The sequence below is a fragment of the Balaenoptera musculus genome, chromosome 10, assembly GCF_009873245.2.
Source record: "Balaenoptera musculus isolate JJ_BM4_2016_0621 chromosome 10, mBalMus1.pri.v3, whole genome shotgun sequence".
Lineage (NCBI taxonomy): Eukaryota > Metazoa > Chordata > Mammalia > Artiodactyla > Balaenopteridae > Balaenoptera > Balaenoptera musculus.
The window spans coordinates 998,503-1,016,625 of record NC_045794.1 but is presented as its reverse complement, the minus strand read 5'-3'; the positions used below and the strand labels follow the sequence as shown (position 1 = coordinate 1,016,625).

At 56.2% G+C, this 18,123-nt stretch overlaps 1 protein-coding gene across 11 annotated transcripts in view; it reads left to right on the top strand.

The window, feature by feature from the left end:
• CACNA1C (calcium voltage-gated channel subunit alpha1 C) overlaps window positions 1-18,123 on the top strand; it is a 557,739-nt gene that overhangs the window by 395,670 nt on the left and 143,946 nt on the right. For 6 of the 11 annotated variants that reach the window (XM_036865102.1, XM_036865106.1, XM_036865103.1 and 3 more), the window contains exons 7-8: window positions 5,583-5,779; window positions 15,590-15,693. In XM_036865102.1, coding sequence (XP_036720997.1) covers window positions 5,583-5,779; window positions 15,590-15,693 — 301 coding nt within the window. Of the gene's footprint in view, window positions 1-5,582; window positions 5,780-15,223; window positions 15,328-15,589; window positions 15,694-18,123 lie in introns of all 11 variants that reach the window. The other 5 variants (XM_036865108.1, XM_036865107.1, XM_036865104.1 and 2 more) reach the window with 1 other exon arrangement.

Below are 18,123 nucleotides of genomic sequence, written 5' to 3'. Positions count from 1 at the left end.
CAATACATGTATGTTAATTGTGTGGCTTCCTTAGAGCTCTTTCTAAGACCTGCTTAAGAGCCACCAGAGAACGTCTAAAATTTATGCCGTTGTATTGAAATGGCCAACGGCCCGTTTGACCCAGACGCCTCAGGCCGGTGCGGGGATGCTGGGCCCGAAAGGCCCCATCAGCCGGGCGATGGGCGGTGCAGCGGCTCTCACCTGCGCACCAAGGTGTGGTGGGGAGATGCGGTGAGATTCTGCGTTGAGCAGCCACGCCTCCACGCGTCTGTCCTCGCTGAGCTGGGAGAGCTGCTCCCACACCACCCCTGGTTTCTGCCATCCGAAGGGGAAGCAGTCAAAGTGGCTTTTCCGCAGTCGGCAGGATCCTATGAGGGCTGTGCCCGCACCGCCTGGAAGTCTCTGACTTTGTGGTCCTGCCTTCAGTGGCCTCAGACAGCCAGAAAACGGTGGGCGTGATGGACAGGGTGATGGGCTCCTCTGTGCCGGACGGTGTGGCCGGAGGAAAGGCTGCCGCAGGCCTGCCAAGACCTTCCGCGGCCTCCGTGCTCTCAAGAAACAGAGCAGAACTGGCCTGGCCGAGTGGATGGCCAATCTGGGAACACACTACCGTCCATCCCTGAGGGTAAGCAGACCAGGAAACGCACCTGAGACACCGCCTGCTTCCTCTCAGAAAAAGCCCGGATTATTTACGTGATGGGTTTACCTCCCCCCGACCGCCCCCCACCAGGTTCGGAAGAGAATTGGCCCCCATCGTGGAAACACCATCAGCCCGGGGAGCCAGGGTGCCCGAGGACAGACCCCGGGGACGCGCTTCCGAGAGAGGAGCCCCGTCAGCCCCGCCAGGAAGGGACCTCTCTGTGCGTGGAGCCGGCCTCCCGCGGGAAGGACGCCCAGGACACTGGCTGCAGAGGCCATTCCGCCCAGCAGCCTGCACTCAGGCGCTCACCCACTGCCTGCACCTGAACCGCGTCTGATGGCCGTCCAGGGACCCTCTCCTGTCAAGGGGGCCCCTTCCATCTACACACTGGTCAACGCTGACAAAGAGGGACGCATTCAGCACAGCCAGAGAGTAGAGGGCCAGCAGTCTGCGATCTTTGAAACCACTCCCCATACGTTTTGGAGACGTTTGCATCACCTTTGGAATGGGTGTCTTTTTTTAATTTTAGACTTTGGAGTGAATTCCCATACTTTTCTGCAAACTTAGATTATGCAAAAGGGCTTGTGAGTCCTCGTCTTGGTTTTTCTATGGAATTTACATCAGATTCTTTTTAATCTCACTTTGAGATTATTTTGTGAACTTGTAGATTTTAGGATACCTTGGATTTTGAGCCATGCTTCCTATCAGATCCATACGAGAAAGCACTGGAGCTGCCGGTGTGCCATTGCTCTGCCTCCAGGCTGCCCCTTCCAGCCCCTGCAGACGTGGTCACAGGAGAGGAGACCTCCCCCGACCCCGGAGGCATCTGCAAGGCGCCTTCCTTGTTCCTCAACAGATACGTCACCATATGTCCGTCCTTTTGGTTTCTGGTCGTCCCATCTGTTTGGTCGCGGTCCGAGCCAGGTCACTCTGAGTAGCTCTCCCAAGCACGATAATTACCCCTGAGACTGGCAGAGAACTGTTTGACTGAAACCCAGAAATGAAATCACTTTCAGTCTATTCACTCCTTAAAGTTGGGGCCTAAAAAAGTAATTGGTTTTGTCTTTGGTGATTTCTTCTTGGAAGCCCTTGCTGGCGCTCTCTCAGATTTCGTGCTCTTGTTGGGTATTAACTGCACTTCCAAAATCTCTCCTCATCTGTGCCTCCATTCTTCTACCACAAACTTAATTTGGACTTTCCAGAATGACCCCACCTCTCTTCATTTCTGTTTTAAAACGGGGAGCCCGTATGGCTTTGGCTCTTTCTCCAACTTCGTGTTCCCATTTTCCTCTCTGGGAATTCATGCCTCTGCTGGGAATCCAACACATCTTCACGTTGAAGCTAATTTCCCCTCACCCTCAAGTGCATGTCGCCGGGACCCACTGATTTGTGTGTGCTCACATTTTTCAAGTGTTCCCTTTAGTGCTTTTTATAGATACCTATTTTTACCAGATAATTATTGCTCCTTAATTGTTCTCAAATCTTTTTTTTATTGTTGTTCAAGACAGATTTAAAATAGCAGAGTGGCGCTTGATCCTGTAGACCATCTTTCTGAATCTCATCCTCTCTCTTTTACTAATGAGATCACGTCCCCTGGACGCCGTTTTCTTTTCTACATACATTTGTAAAGCCCCCAAATATGTTTTCCTTCCTTGAGGACACTCAGAACTCCCTTTGGCAGCCTTCACCTTTCCCTCATTTCTGCCTGTTTTCAGGAATTGAGATGCAGGGAAAACTATCAGGTTAGCAGTCATAGTGCAAAGATTAGCAGCACCTTTATTGCACTAGAAAGCAAGACCGGAGAAGAAGAAACACAGGTTTCCCTCTATTTTGTTCACCTTCTCTTTTGTCTCATCTTTCATCATCCCAGCACTTTTGTCACAGTGACTGAACGCATCATTCTAGAAAGCGGGTCACTAGGCAAGTGAGACCCAGCAGAATTTATGATCTGCTTGGTTCCTGGCTTTCCACTCCACCTACTCTCAATTTTTAGGTGCTTGTTATCCACTTTCTTATGTATTCCTCAGGTCTGAGATTCACTTTTCAGGTTCCACCCTTTTATAGCCTCCCATTACTTAATCTCACATCCAAATCTCCAAAGATTTCAAAATGTCAAAAGTCACAAAAAACTATGACTGGAGTTCCATTACGTGAATGGAGGCCTCCTGGGGGTTAGACCCCAGAGTAGGAAATGATGGGGACACTGTTGTCCCCCGTACAGTTCAGGGACCAGGGAGTGCCTTGGTCATCACACAGGCACACAACCTAAAGCACCAGGCCAGGAACAAGCCAGAAGCCGAGCTGCTCACAACGGCCCCCGCCTGGAAGTAGGCCAGCTGTCCATCAGCGGGTGAGCAGATAAACGCACAGTAATATGTACGGCCGTGCAAAGGAACAGATCTCGAAACACGATGCTACGTGAAAAAAGCCACCTCGTGTGTGATTCTGTTGATATGAGATTCCTAGGCAGGCAGATCTGTAGACAGACAGCAGGTGTGGCTGCCAGGGCTGGATGGGAGAAGGGCTTCGGGAATCTGGGGCGACGGAAGCGTTTCCAAATGCGTTGTGGCAATGGCTGAAGAACTCTATAAATTTACTAAAAATAACTGAGCTGTTCGTGTTCACTGATGAACTGTATGGCATGTAAATTAGATTTCGGTGAAGCTGTTGAAAAGAGAGAGAGGGACTTCCCTGGTGGCGCAGTGGTTAGGAATCCGCCTGCCAGTGCAGGGGACACGGGTTCGAGCCCTGGTCCGGGAAGATCCCACATGCCGCGGAGCAGCTGAGCCTGTGCGCCACAACTACGGAGTCTGCGCTCTAGAGCCTGCGAGCCACAACTACTGAGCCCACGTGCCACAACTACTGATGCCCACGCGCCTAGAGCCCATGCTCCGCAACAAGAGAAGCCACTGCAATGAGAAGCCTGCGCACCGCAACGAAGAGTAGCCCCCGCTCACCACAACTAGAGAAAGCCCGCGTGCAGCAACAAAGACCCAATGCAGCCAAAAATAAATAAATAAAATAAATTTATTTTTTAAAAAAAGAGAGAGAAAGGGAAAAGCCAAGAGGACACAAGTCAGCATGTGTCTCCAACCACTCAGCTCAGTCCACCTCCCTAAGAGTCACCCCTTAGTTAAGGATTAATATTCCTCTGCTATCTTCCTCCTGAACAGCTGCGATTTGAAGCCACAAACTGAGAAACAGCCCAGCAACCCACAGTCTCCGTACAGAGGTCCTCGCCCCGTGATTGCTTGGGTACGTTTGAAGCCAGAGAGGATCCTGGTGGCCTGGAATCCCCAAACGAGGGATGACAAGCAAATTCTCTCTCTGGGGGCACATCTTCACTGAAGTCGGAGGCAGTCATCTGTTTGTTAGAACTAAGGTCCATTCTGTTTACTACTGTTTCTTCCTACAAGCATAAGACGATGTCCTTAATTTCACAAACTTCAGCGAATTCCACACTGTTACCTCCTGCAGCTGGGACCGAGTCTCTCAGTATTTTACCAAAATGGAAATTCTTAACTCAGCCAAGTCTTAGTTCAATTTACCAATGATCTCTGCACGACAAATATCTTAACTCACTAATTTCCTAGCAGCTATTCCTGCCCCGAGCACAGCCTGTGGCCGCGGGAGATGTTATGCTGTTTCCTGAAAAAGCCGAGAGTGCGCCACACCTGGGGAGCGTCCTCCCCATCACCCACGCCACTCTGTCCTGATTAGCGGTCAAGACAGGTCTTCTCTTCTGAAAGGTCCTAATGCTGGAGAAAAGGGCGGTCCACAAGTTTCCACGCAACACGCACAAAATACAGCAGTGGCCTTTGTGCTCAGGGGCTGGGATAAAGCTCTGCAGTAGGTACTTTTCCCGCCATCAGAATTTATTTTCCTTCCTTCATCAAGAAGGCGTCCACTGTGGACTTCCCTGGTGGCTCAGTGGTTAAGAATCTGCCTGCCAATGCAGGGGACACAGGTTCGAGCCCTGGTCCGGGAAGATCCCACATGCCATGGAACAACTAAGCCTGTGCGCCACAGCTACTGAGCCTGCACTCTAGAGCCCGCGAGCCACAACTACTGAGCCCACGCACCACAACTACTGAAGCCCACGTGCCTAAAGCCCGTGCTCCGCAACAAGAGAAGCCACTGCAATGAGAAGTCCGCACACCGCAACGAAGAGTAGCCCCGGCTCGCCGCAACTAGAGAAAGCCCGTGCGCAGCAACGAAGACCCAACGGAGCCAAAAAATAAATAAATAAATAAATAATTTATTAAAAAAAAGAAAAAGAACTAGGCTTTGAACCCCAGTCTGTCTGGCTTACTCCAAATCCATGCTCCTTAATAGGTCAACTTTTAACAAAAAAAAAAGAAGGCGTCCACTGTAAAGTGACTTGCATCCCTGGTAAAGCATCATGTAATATGTCACGGACCCATGTGGAGTCAGAAAATATCACTGGGCGGGATCTCTGGCCAATTACGTGAAAGAACCTTCCAATCAACAATGCCCTCGCCCTGAACTCTGGCATTCCAGCGGAAGTTTCTACAGATACTTAACCACCAAAAAAAGAAGACGAGGACTCACTACCATGTTCCAGGATGTTTTACACTCAGAGTGGTTGCATCATAGTTATTTTTTCATTGCCCATTTGACAGCCAACAGCCCTTCTGTCTTTGAAATCAATGACCGAGGTTAAAAAACAGTTTTACAACAATTAGCTGAAAGCACTGACCTTCTGAATTGATGACCACACAAAATGAATACCTAGTGCCTTGTGCCGTTCGCTTCGTGTTTGGGGCATTGATGTAACTGTGTTCTGCATTGTTGCCGCTGGGGTCGTTGGCTGTCCCACCAGCCTCGCCCATCACTTTTCTCTCTAACTTGTCTCTTCTTTCTCTGCCCGTCCCTCTCCCCCCACCCCCTGCTTCCTTCTCTTCTCCCCCGGCCATTTGAGATGTCCCAGCAGAAGACGACCCCTCCCCCTGTGCCCTGGAGACGGGCCACGGGCGGCAGTGCCAGAACGGCACGGTGTGCAAGCCGGGCTGGGATGGGCCCAAGCACGGCATCACCAACTTCGACAACTTTGCCTTCGCCATGCTGACCGTGTTCCAGTGCATCACCATGGAGGGCTGGACCGACGTCCTCTACTGGGTACGTGCTGGGAACGGGCGGGGGCAGGGAGCCCGCAGACTGCCGGCTTCTCCTCGACGTCCACCTTCTCCGTCTTCCCGTGATGTGGTCACACGCATACCGGGGTGGAACGGCCGAGGAGGGCCTTTGATTTCTTCTAGGTCTTGCCTGAGAAACAAAGCCTGAGACTCTCACCCTAACGAGTCTCTCTCTGCCCACCAGCCCAAGACAAGTGTCACCTTTCGTTCGTCCTCCATAGTGAGAAATGCTGGCACGCAGCCCCGTGGGGACACGGCCAATCCCGACCCAAGGGTCCTCTCAGCTCCTGTTCCCTTGTCGGGCTCCTTCTGTTCCCAGCCGTGTCCTGCCTCTGACCCCAAAAGAGAGCCGAAGGGCACAGAGTTCAATTTCTAGGGCTAAAGAGAAAGCTCAGGCCTGGTCTTCTAAGAAGAAACCATTTTTATTGAATCGTGTAGCATCACGGCATGCTATCATGTTTTTGTTTCCCGTGTTAATCTTACCTCGTTATATCAGAATACTCCATCAGACAAACGCATCGCCATCCTTTTCACTGCTGACAAAACGCTCCGCTGGTTATGCGGTGCTTATTCAGAAATGCCACTTCTCGAGTGCCAGCCAGTCAGCAGTAAATCTCCTTTCACCTTAAAGATGCTCTTTTTATTACCCAGCAGCCAACACTACTTTGCCAGACTTTGAAGTGCCAGATTTTCGTACAGCCTCCGCCCCGTAAGCAGACACATCATACTTGATCTTTGTCCATTCTGGCAGAGTCAAGTCCATTATTTGTAAAAACTCCAGAAAATGTAATTCTTTGTAGTATCTCCTGCTTCCACGTGAGAACTGACTTGCTGAAGCCCGGTGCTGTGCTCCAGCATTTGGGTGGAAAATGCTTGTTGCCAGGCTTGAAAATACCATCACACCCAGAGTTTTGCAAATAGTCAGATGGATTTGGCCGTCCTGAAAACGGTCTAAGAGGCTGCTTGGGAGGGAGAGGGGTGTGCATGCCTTCCCAGCAAGCCGAGCTGCCAGACTGGGAAGAACTAGTGCCAGGAGAGGTATGGACCGCCTCCCGGACCAGGAGGAGGAGTCCTGGCACGGCTCGGAGATGCTTTGCGCGTTCTGGGCATTGTAGCTTCTAAATTGTTTTTCAACAATTCAAAAGCCCTCTTCTCCCAGTTTCTGGGGTAGAGTCGGCAGGCTGAGACCCAGCACTGCCGTGAATTGTGTACGTCTCTGTGCGGGACCAGCTGAAACTTGCCCTCGTGCCTTGTACCCCGCAGACAGTATTGAGCATTCCTTGCTTACCGGGGGTGCCCAGGTCCTCAGGACTCAGACACGGTAACATCCAGCTCAGTGTAGGCAAGCTGACTAGACCTAAACTGAACAACGGCAGTGCCGCTAGAGCCCCATAGAGTGGCCATGCTGTGACACTTTCAAAAAAGGCAAAGTGTCTAATCACTCCTCCCTCAAACTGAGGTGCAATGCTGGAACCCATCTCCCAGGCTCATCCTCAATAAGAACTTGGTTTTGAATAATTTGTGAGACAAAGGGCGTTGAGCTTACTCTACCTGGGCAAATTTAATTTCGTTTAGTAAAGCAGATCGAATTCAAAAGTGGCCCTAATGGGTCCTTCTATCTTGGGTGGGTCCCTCTGGCCAGCCAAGGACAGAGACATCCTTCTGCAAATGGGCAGCGCAGAACACATGACTGCGTGGAACTGGGCTTTGGAGGCTCATCACATGAGCTTCAAGCCCGCGCCTCAAGTTGCTATGGAAACGCCTCCCATAGCATCCAATTGAGGGCAGGGTGGCAGTGGGTGGGTGGGTGTGGGGTTAGGGGAATAGGTATAATTTACTTTGCTGATGTCCCTGAGGTATTTTTGGGATCCTCCTTCATCCCTCCCTCCCTCTCCCCCCACCAGCCAGATGTGACAGCCAGCGTGGGGGTGAGAAGGAGCACGCATGGCAACCAGCAATTTTCAGCAGCTGTGTTGTGCTTTTCCCCCTGCGGGTGGTGGGTGGGTGACGAGCTTGGGCCGGGAGTAGGGAGTGTCTGAGGTGGGGGACAGTCCCAGGCCCCTGGGACAACCTCGCCCTGACCTTCCCTAAATGGCCAAGCCGTGTGCGTGTGTGTGTGTGTGTGTGGGCACACACGTGTTCACACGTGCGTACCTACACACACACACACACACACACCCTGACACCGAAACGGAGCGTCCTGGCAGGAGTTGTCAAGGAAAGCCCCTCCCAGCCCAAAGCGCCTGCCTGCATACTGTTCTGCTGGCTCTCACTTCTCTCGCCTCTCCTCCTCCTTCCTTCTTCCCTCCCCCTGTGCCTTCCTCGCCTTCAGGATTTCTCCTCCAAGCCCCCAGACTCTCACACCTCCATGTGCTTTCATGTAAAACACGAAACTTTCTAAGCAGGGAGGGGCCCACGCTCCCCCCGTCCCCAGCCGTGGGACCAGCCACTGAGAGTCCGGCCCCAGCACCTGCACCTGCAAAGGCTCCCGGGAGATTCCAGCTAGAGCTCGAGTCCCCTGCAGCCTAACGTACCCAATCGCACGGTGCTGCTTTGGCGCCACTGGCTTGAACCCAGCTAGGGAGATGGCTTCTGTGGAGGGTGGGCCCAGGGTCCTCCGCTCGGAGGAACGCGTCTCCCCCAGAGTCCCAGGAGCAGGTCTGCAGGACGTGGGGACGGGCAGCCACGGCTCCAGGTGTCGCAGAGACTGGACCCACCGGCTGGATAGACACCCCTGGGGAGCTGACAGGCCACTGGAGCACCGAAGCGCTGAAACTGGCTCGGGGTGGGGGGACCGTTGGCAGGCCCCCAGCTCCTCCTGGGGTGGCCTTGAGTCTGAATCCATCAGCCCATCCCACGCTCCCGGCTTGGAAGGGTTCGTGGACGGCCAGCACGAGCAAGCCTGGGCAGTAGTACTTGGACGATTCCTCAGCTGTTCACACCGCCCGTTGGGACGCGCTCCCGGGCAGCCCCTGCGCTTGCCTTCCCCGTGGCCCGTTCCAGGAGTCTGCGGGTGACGGGGCGGGGGCACACGGGGATTTGGAGACCAAGCCAGAGCTGGGCCTGGGGGGTGGGAGTTCCTTGGGAAATGGCTTCTTAAGACAAAGCCTCTCCGCTTACTATCAGAACGTCCACAGGTCTTAAAAATAGCGGGGAAAGCGATGGAGTGAAAGGTGTGGGCTGCCCCTGGGAGCAGTTGTGAGAGAGGGAAGCCCCGTCGGACCGTCCCCCGTGGATGCCACGTCTCCAGGTCTCCTCTCAGGTGTGTTTTGCCCCACCCAGTGGCGTGTCACTCCAGGCTGCTGTCCTGTGTGTTTGGGGCTCGGGTTTCCTGAACCGAGACAATCTGTAGGTTCTCAGACGCGGCCCAAGAGCTGGGGTCCGTGTGAAATCTGAGCACCCCCTCCACGTGTAGCCAGGTCAAGCATCATGCACTAGGGTCTGCTCATCGCTGACTTTCTCCCCGCCTCGGATGGCCCCTGCTCGTGGGGACAGCAGCGTGGCCCTGACCCGTGGGGAGGGCGGCCGGCGAGGGGGCTCCTAGCGGGGCTTCAGGCACCCAGGGCTTTAGGAATCTCGGTGCCTCAACAACTGTCCATCAGGAGGATTCTGTTGACCTCTGCCCATGATGCCCTCTGACCTGGGGCCCCGGGATGCTGCATTCTGTGTGGCACAGGACAGCCCTCTGGCCTGCGTCCTGGGGTCACCTCCTCCACTGGCACCCAGGCCCCCCTCTTTCTCACACCTCCCGTTTTCCCCAGTTGGTGTCTCCACGACCAGCTCTTCTGCTCATTTTTAAAAATTAGAAATTCAGCTTAAAACTAAGATTAGAAAGAATAGTTCATGAGAAATCATATAAAGGAAAGATGTGTCTTCTGTCGTACCTGCCTTAGTTTTGGTTCAGCAGGAGACCTTGGGAATGAAAGTCTAAGGTTTAAACTTCGCACAAGTCAGTCGTCAGCTCCACACTCACCTGTGTGGGAGGACATTCCTTGTAAACACACGCGTGCACACACACTCACACACACTCACACATACACACCATGGCCACTGATCTCTGGTCTCGGTGCTGCCGAAATATCCCTGGTTTATGACGAAGGTCTTTTGCATCCAAGCAGAAATTCAGGTGTTTTACCCTATTTTCTCCCATTCCATCTGCACCTCTTTTCACTACAAATACGGGAAATGAGCCTCTAAAGGCATCCAGCAAGCAGAGCTGGTGGGGCTGAGTTCTACTGATGACCTAATAGTCATTCGAAGTGAAAAGCTGAGGAAAAATCCTCCAATAACCCAAAGACAGCATCCTCGGCTCCTTAATGGGGATCAGGTAGAGAAGGTGTTAGGTCTCCTCAGGACCCTCTGGTCCTGAACCCTGAATCTGCCCGAGTTAGAGCGTTACCACTTAGCACCCACAGCGCTTTATGCAGAGGATCTGTTAACCTAAACAATAGACCCGTGGTTTATAAACATATGAAGAAGGGGAATTCACATCTCTCAAAGCTATTATTTATTTACTTATTAGGTTTTGTTTTATTCATTTCACTGGCATTAGGCAAGTCCTTATTCCTCAGTAATTCTACTGAACATTTAGTGAGCATTTACAAGGTCCCCAGGCCCGTGCTCAAGGAGTTTGGGTTTAATTGGAGAGATGGGGACACAGAGAAACATGGGTCCCACGCAGGGCTTGGCGAGAGCAGGGAGAGCTTGTCAGAGGAGATGGGGTGTCGCTGGACTTGAGCTGGGTGGGGAGCAGGAGAGAAGGAAAAGCCAGCTTTATACCAGTTTGGAGCCTGGAGAGAACTGTGCTTCGGGCTCCTAACAGACCCAAGAATCAGCCCGGCCACCCAGTGGTCTCACCAAGCGCCAGAGGCCCACCTGGGACAGCGGCGTCAGGGCACAGGCGTCCACGGGGCCTCCACTCCTTGCGGGGTCCCGGCCAAGTCCGGGAGGGGCTGGTTTGTTGGCCTCCTTGGTGGTGGGCCTGCTGGCGTCTCCCACAAGATCCGGTCCTTCCTGCTGCCGCGAGCAGGGGCAGGAGGTGTCGGGCGAGACTGTTTGCCAACCTGCTGCTTCCCCATGACCTGTGGGCGGACCCCGTGTCCCGCAGGCAAGGTGACAAAGGTCGGGGGTTCATTTGGCCATCGCCCAGGGCACTGGCTTTCCGGACGGAGCAGACCCTGCCCCCTGACCGCAGTCCCCGTAATGCGCTGTGACTTCTATGGGCCGCACCTCCTGCCTTTGACGGCAGGTGACAGCCTCCCGCGCCCCCCAAACTGCTCAGCCTTTGGGGACCCGCAGTGCCCAGACCTTAGAGGGGGAAGCGCCAGACATGAAAGCTCCCGGGAACCGGCTGAGATGGAGGGAGACCCCGAGGCAATGGGGCCGGAGCCATCGTTCCTCCTGAATTTTCTTCCCGGGGAAACGTGTGTTGGATTTGGAGGTTCGAGGCTGTGGTTCCCTCTAGGAATTAGATGTGGGGGGAGAGTAAGGCGTGTGTTCCAGCGAAGGCTGGGTCACCCTGTGAGGTCCCGGCCCGGGGGGCCGAGGGGCTGCAGGTGGCAGGCCCCGGGGTGCCTCTCCGCGCCCCTTCCCTGTAGGGGCCTGAGAAACGTCTGGCTTCAGTGCTCTGAGAAGACCTGTCCTTTTTCACCTCTAAATAATGGTGTCAGCAATCTGGGTCATTTTTTTAAAATATGGCTTTATTGATGCTTCTCTTCTTAATAGCTCCATTCGGGCTGATTGAAGCCATCCATCTCCCCTCTCTGGCGCTGCCCTACTTCAGAGCTGCCCGCACATGCGCTGGTGCCCAGGCTGCCTGGAGCAGGGGGCCCATAGCAAACAGGGTCGTGGAGGGAGGTACAAGGCCGGGGCCGGCAGGCCCAGAGGCCCCTCTGGCTGCTCACGGGCCACAGGGCAGGGGGCCTAGGACCCCCAGAGCTCATTCACCTCTCATCTGTCCTCCACCCACCACCCTGCACCTGCAGCCCCCCACGTTGACCCTCGGAGAGACCAGCCCACAGTCTCGGAGGAGACCAAAGAGTTGGACAAGGACAGGTGGAGGCCATGCGTCCCATGGACGTGACCCTGGCTCTTCATGGGGTGTCCGCAGGTCCTGAGGTTATCTAGGGGTCAGGAGGTGAACACGAGGCTGGCTGTGGGGTATCTAGGGATTGCAAGGTTACCATGAGGCTGGCTATGAGGTATCTAGGGGTCAGGAAGTTATCTAGGGGTCACAAGGTTACCATGAGGCTGGCTATGGGGTATCTAGGGATCACAAGGTTACCATGAGGCTGGCTATGAGGTATCTAGGGATCACAAGTTTACCATGAGGCTGGCTATGGGGTATCTAGGGATCACGAGGTTACCATGAGGCTGGCTATGGGGTATCTAGGGATCACGAGGTTACCATGAGGCTGGCTATGGGGTATCTAGGGATCACGAGGTTACCATGAGGCTGGCTATGGGGTATCTAGGGGTCACGAGGTTACCATGAGGCTGGCTATGGGGTATCTAGGGGTCACGAGGTTACCATGAGGCTGGCTATGGGGTATCTAGGGATCACGAGGTTACCATGAGGCTGGCTATGGGGTATCTAGGGATCACGAGGTTACCATGAGGCTGGCTATGAGGTATCTAGGGGTCAGGAAGTTATCTAGGGGTCACAAGGTTACCATGAGGCTGGCTATGGGGTATCTAGGGATCGTGAGGTTACCATGAGGCTGGCCATGGGGTATCTAGGGATCGCGAGGTTACCATGAGGCTGGCCATGGGGTATCTAGGGGTCGCGAGGTTACCATGAGGCTGGCCATGGGGTATCTAGGGGTCGCGAGGTTACCATGGGGCTGGCCATGGGGTATCTAGGGGGCGCGAGGTTACCATGAGGCTGGCCATGGGGTATCTAGGGGTCGCGAGGTTACCATGAGGCTGGCCATGGGGTATCTAGGGGTCGCGAGGTTACCATGAGGCTGGCCATGGGGTATCTAGGGGTCGCGAGGTTACCATGAGGCTGGCCATGGGGTATCTAGGGGTCGCGAGGTTACCATGAGGCTGGCCATGGGGTATCTAGGGGTCACGAGGTTACCATGAGGCTGGCCATGGGGTATCTAGGGGTCGCGAGGTTACCATGAGGCTGGCTATGGGGTATCTAGGGATCGCGAGGTTACCATGAGGCTGGCTATGAGGTATCTAGGGGTCAGGAAGTTACCTAGGGGTCACAAGGTTACCATGAGGCTAGCTATGGGGTATCTGGGGGTCAGAAAGTTATCTAGGGGTCACAAGGTTACCATGAGGCTGGCTATGGGGTATCTAGGGATCACGAGGTTACCATGAGGCTGGCTGTGGGGTGGGTATCTGGGAGTCAGGAGGTCTGTAGCTCCATCCATTTGAGGCCCTAGTGCTGCTGGACGCCTCACCCCTTGCCTGTGGCCCAGAGGAAAGGACACTCAAACTAAATAGGGGCCCAGGAAGCCTCCAAGGCTCATGGGTTCCTTGAGTCGTCAGAGGTGTGTGGCCTGGAGGACTGCATTTTCCATGAGCGTAAATGCTCACAAAATGTAGGGCACGAGGAACCAGCCAGGGGGGATCTCCCCCAAGGAGGCTGCTGAGGCGCCAGCCCTCCCTCCCCATCCCCGTCTGCCCGGCTCTGGGGGCAGTTTCGCAAGGGTGGCCCTTGGCACTGGGAGCGAGCCCGTCTCTGGAAGGCCCCGTGTGGGTTCCTCGGCAGCCTTGGATCAGGGAGGAGGCTCCCAGCTCCCGCGACAGGGCAGCCTCTGACTCCGCGGATCTCGGTGCCCTGCCCTCCTCTCGCCGTCGTGCTGGGTGCTTCACGCTGCCGGCACCGTCCCAACACTTGCCAGTTCCTGGAACCCCTTCCTGGGGCAGGACCACGCGGCCTCCAGGCGGCCTTACTTCCCCTGCCCTCCTTCCCCGAGTGGCACCCCTGGGCCGCCTGATCCGGCCTCACCGGCCTCTGCAGCCTCTCCTGGAGGCCCGTGGCTGTGCACACGCACCCCTGCAGCCGCGTTCGCCACCCGACGTCCACTGACCTGTCCCCCTACAGCAAGGGCCTCCCGTGGGTAGCGGGGCCGGCACAGAGGGGGCCCGTCCGTCCACCCGGCTGGCCTCACTGAGCACCCGCCTTATATGAGGCCCTCTTCTGGGCACTTGGGGGCACAGGCTGTACCCAACGCCCGTCCTCATGCCACTTGCACCCCGGCACGGAGGACAAACGATGCACAGTAGTGAGTCGATTATACACTTGGAAAGTGTGCTGCGTGGAAAACAGAGCGGCCGCGTGGCAGCGAGGATGTCCACAGACTCGCGTTACACTGGGTTGAATTGTGACCTGCGAAAGTCGCGTGTTGGGAACCTTTTCCTTACGTGGCTCAAACCGGCGACCCCGAGGGCGGGACAGAGCTGTGCTCTCTGCCCTGTGGTCACGTTGGGGAGCTGCCTCCAATGAGACACCGTAACCCCGGGTAGACGAGAGCAGATTTGGAAAGGACGCGCGGGGGCAGCACCGAAACCCGGCCAGTGCTTCTCAGAGCACACGAGCCGCCCCGTGGACCTGGGTGCAGGGAATCACAGCCTCAGTCGTGCCGTTGCCTCGGAGGCTGGGGGCCGTGGACCAGTGGTTCTCAAACCTTGGCTCGCATCAGACTCACCGCAGGGCTGGTGAGAATGTGGTCGCCGGGCGCCCCCAGTGTGGACGGAGGGCCCTGGGTGTGCAGTTCCAAACTCATTCCCAGGTGCCCCGGTGAGGCCAATGCTGCTGGTCCGGGGACAACACCTTGAGAACCACGGGTGTAGGTCATTCGGGGAGCCTGTGCACTTAGGAATTTGGAAACTCGGGGGCGTTGACCTCCCATGGGGATCCACGGTCCCGTGAGTTGCAGGCACAGGAGCTGTTCCCTGAGTCCAACCTGAACAACCGTCTTCCCCGGCCCGAGACCTGTGGTGCCGATAAGGCAGCGTGGTCCACCCTAAACTCCAGGCGCGGGGGTCACCCCCTGAGGCAGGCACCTCCCCACGTGTGCCCAAAGGTTCCAACCCCCAGCTAGTCCCTGAGAGCTGAGGCCAGGGTGGTGAGCGCAGTGGCCACATAAACCCAACTGAGCGAAAACCATCTCGTAGGAAGAACCACTTTAGAGGTGACCCAGCTTCTCAGACAACTGAGTAGATAACATCGGAGGAAAATTCTGTTCCAGAAAGTAAAGGGACAGAGAGAGCCAGGCGAGATTCCCCCTGAGGCAGAGCCTGCCGAGGCCCTTCTTGCTCAGGTCAAGGTCACGGGGTGTTTGGGTCAAGATGGTACCCGGTGACAGTGGTCTCCCACGCCAGCCTCTGCTCACATCCTCCCTGCCTCCCTGCCTACTTGCTTTGACTCACTTCTGCTTCTCTCTTTCCTAACTATCCTTCGTCTTTCCAGATGCAGGACGCTATGGGCTACGAGTTACCCTGGGTGTATTTTGTCAGTCTGGTCATCTTTGGATCCTTTTTCGTTCTAAATCTGGTTCTTGGTGTGTTGAGCGGGTAAGCTGACCGTTTCTGTGTCCTCTTTACGACGCAGCTGAGCAAGGCCCCAGGTTCCGCTGTATCCGTCACCAGGCCCAGGAGAAAGAGAAAACGTCTCCCTTCAGCCAGGCGTGCTGGCCGTCGGCTGGGCAGGCCATTTGGCCTCTGATGACCTAGAGGCCCCGGTCCCGGTGCTGCCTGGTCGGCATCGGGCCCGGGGTGGGCAGGGCCGTGCTCGGCTGCTCTCGGAGCTGTACTAACTGTGATTCCGTTCTTCCAGGTCAATGATGCCGTGGGAAGGGACTGGCCCTGGATCTATTTTGTTACACTAATCATCATAGGGTCATTTTTTGTACTTAACTTGGTTCTCGGTGTCCTTAGCGGGTAAGCAGGACCAAGGAAAAAGGTCTTGATTTTTCCATTTATTTCACTTACTCTTTCTGCTTTTCCTGGCTTTATTCTTTTTCTGACTCTGATGAACCTGGGACACGGGGCCACCCCAGGAGCCTTGAAGTGAATGTCCTTGGCCTGGCTGGGCAGAGGTCAGAGGCACGAGGCCGAGCCCACTGGTTTGGGCTGCAGTGAGAGGTACCCAGGCCCACCTGTCTCCTGCCACCCGTCCACCCCAGGCTGTCCAGGAGGGCAGCAGGCTTCTCCAGGAGCCTCGGAGCAGCTGAGCCCCTTGGGTGGGAAGGGCTGGGCAGAGGAATTGGAGGAAGATTCGTGGGCCGTGGGCTCCTGGCCCTGCATAGCAGACTCGCAGACGGGTACCCGCCCTACCTCTCCAGCCACAGTCCGGGGCAGGCTGGCAGTGAAGACCCAGGTCCCCTTTTCCCAGTGTTGACTGGGCCAGGGTACCAGGAGTCTGAGCTAAGATGCAAGTAAACAAAACAGACTGAAATGCTCGTTCTCTCTGGCTCTCACCACAGACTGGGCCGTCCCTCTCTGTAGCCCTTCTCTGGAAGGAAGGGCGCTCAGCTGTTTGAAGCCATAGATTACTGGGGCACAGAGGAGACAGAATCCACTTTCCTTTAGCTTTGTCTCTTGGCTCCAAGTGCAAGGCCCGCCTGATTCCAGCCTTTGCTCAGATGGAGTTAAAACGTGGCCGAGGCAGCCCGTGGCTGGGGCCCGAGGAGCCCTGGGCAGCCACCTCTGCACCTCGGTCCCACTGGACGCCTCCTGGGCCCACTCTCTTCTTCCCGAGCCCTCACCAGCCATGCAAGGCCATCGCCTGAAGGCTCCCAGGGACACTTTCTGCCTTCGCCACGTGGGGAGGGGCAGCTGCTTCGTAGCCTTTCCTCCGTCTCTGGGGACGTGATGTTGGGGAGAGTTGGGCGAGGGAGGAAGACTTCCCACCCCCTCGTGCCGCAGCCCAAGGCCTCGCAGGAGCGTCGGGGTCACTCCTGGAAGTGGGGGAGGGCAGAGTCCACCTCCATCCTCACCCCTCCCCGCGGGGGTGCCGGCAGGGGCTCCAGCACACCGGGCCTTTGCCGCGAGCAGCTGCACAGGGGCTGGCACCTTCCGTCAGGGCGACAGTGACACGCAGGCCGGCAGACGCCCCGGTCAGCTGCCTGGAGGGGGGAAGGGTTTCCATTTTTGTGTCCAACACAAGAAAATGCCCTGTTTATAAGGAGTCGTCAGGAAGAGCGTTGAAAAGTCAACCCACTCAAGGCAGAAACTTGGATGCTCCAGGCAGAAGGTTTTTAAACGTTACTCACCCATCTGACAACACGGAGCTCATCATCCCAACTCTTCGGTCGCTGGGATGGTCGAGCGAGGTACTTGACGTCGAGTCCTCAGCACACAGCCATGCTGTCCTCGCTGGGGTCGCTGGTTACTCGAAGGTGTCAGAGCTGAGATTACTGAACAGGGGCGTCGCAGGTTAGACCTGCTTCCAGACACGAGGGGAGTGAGCCTGAGATGCCGCGTGGCTCGTAGGGGGTCCCCTCGCTGGTCAGTGTCAGCACGAGGCGCAGCCAGCTCCCACCTTCCTGCCGCTGCCCCGTAGACGAACGCTGAATAAGCTGGACCTGTAACACGCCAGGGCTCGGAACCTTGAAAAAGGTGCTTCCACGTTCTCGCCGCAGAGACGAGGAGCCAGTCTGAGCAGTGAAGTCCCCCCAGGAGTCTGAGGTGGAGGCTGAGGCCTCGACCACGAAGCCCCCCCTCGAGCAGAGGGTCTGCCTGGTCCTCCTCGGCTCCTCCCAGGGGGTCAAAGTGGGGCCCGATGGCGGCAGTGCTGGGGGCGGGCAGAGTGGTCTTGAAGGCCCAGTCTTGGTTCAGGTGAGAGTGGGTGTGTGGAGCCTGCGGGATTCCAGAAACCCGGTCTCGTCTGGGCCTGTGCGCCCAGCCCTTGCTCCGTGTCCCCGGGCCCCTCCTCACACCCGCTCCTGTCCCGTTCCTCCCCACGTTGCTGGGGAACATCCCCCAAGGCTCCCCCGGCCCCGGGCACCCTCTGCCCGGCGTGAGCAGCTCCCCTTCCCGGCCTGTCCAGAGGGCTGGCCACGCAGTGAGAAGGCCCAGAAACAGGCTGCCGTCGGCTGAGCACGCGTGGTGCTCGCCCTGTCTCGACAAGTCAGGACAGCAGCGTGGTAGTTACCCTGGAGCACAGCCTATTCATCCGGCGGACAGCCTTCCAGAAGCATTTGGAAACCTCTCAGCGCTCACGGAAGGCCCGTCCCAGGGGTGGTGTCGGCGGTCAGGAGCTCGACGGCAGGCCCCGGGCTCGGCGCCTTCGGTGGATGCGCTCCTTTGCTGCCCACGACGCCCCCGCGAGCTGGGGCCAAGCGGGTGTCACCTCCACAGAGGAGAAGA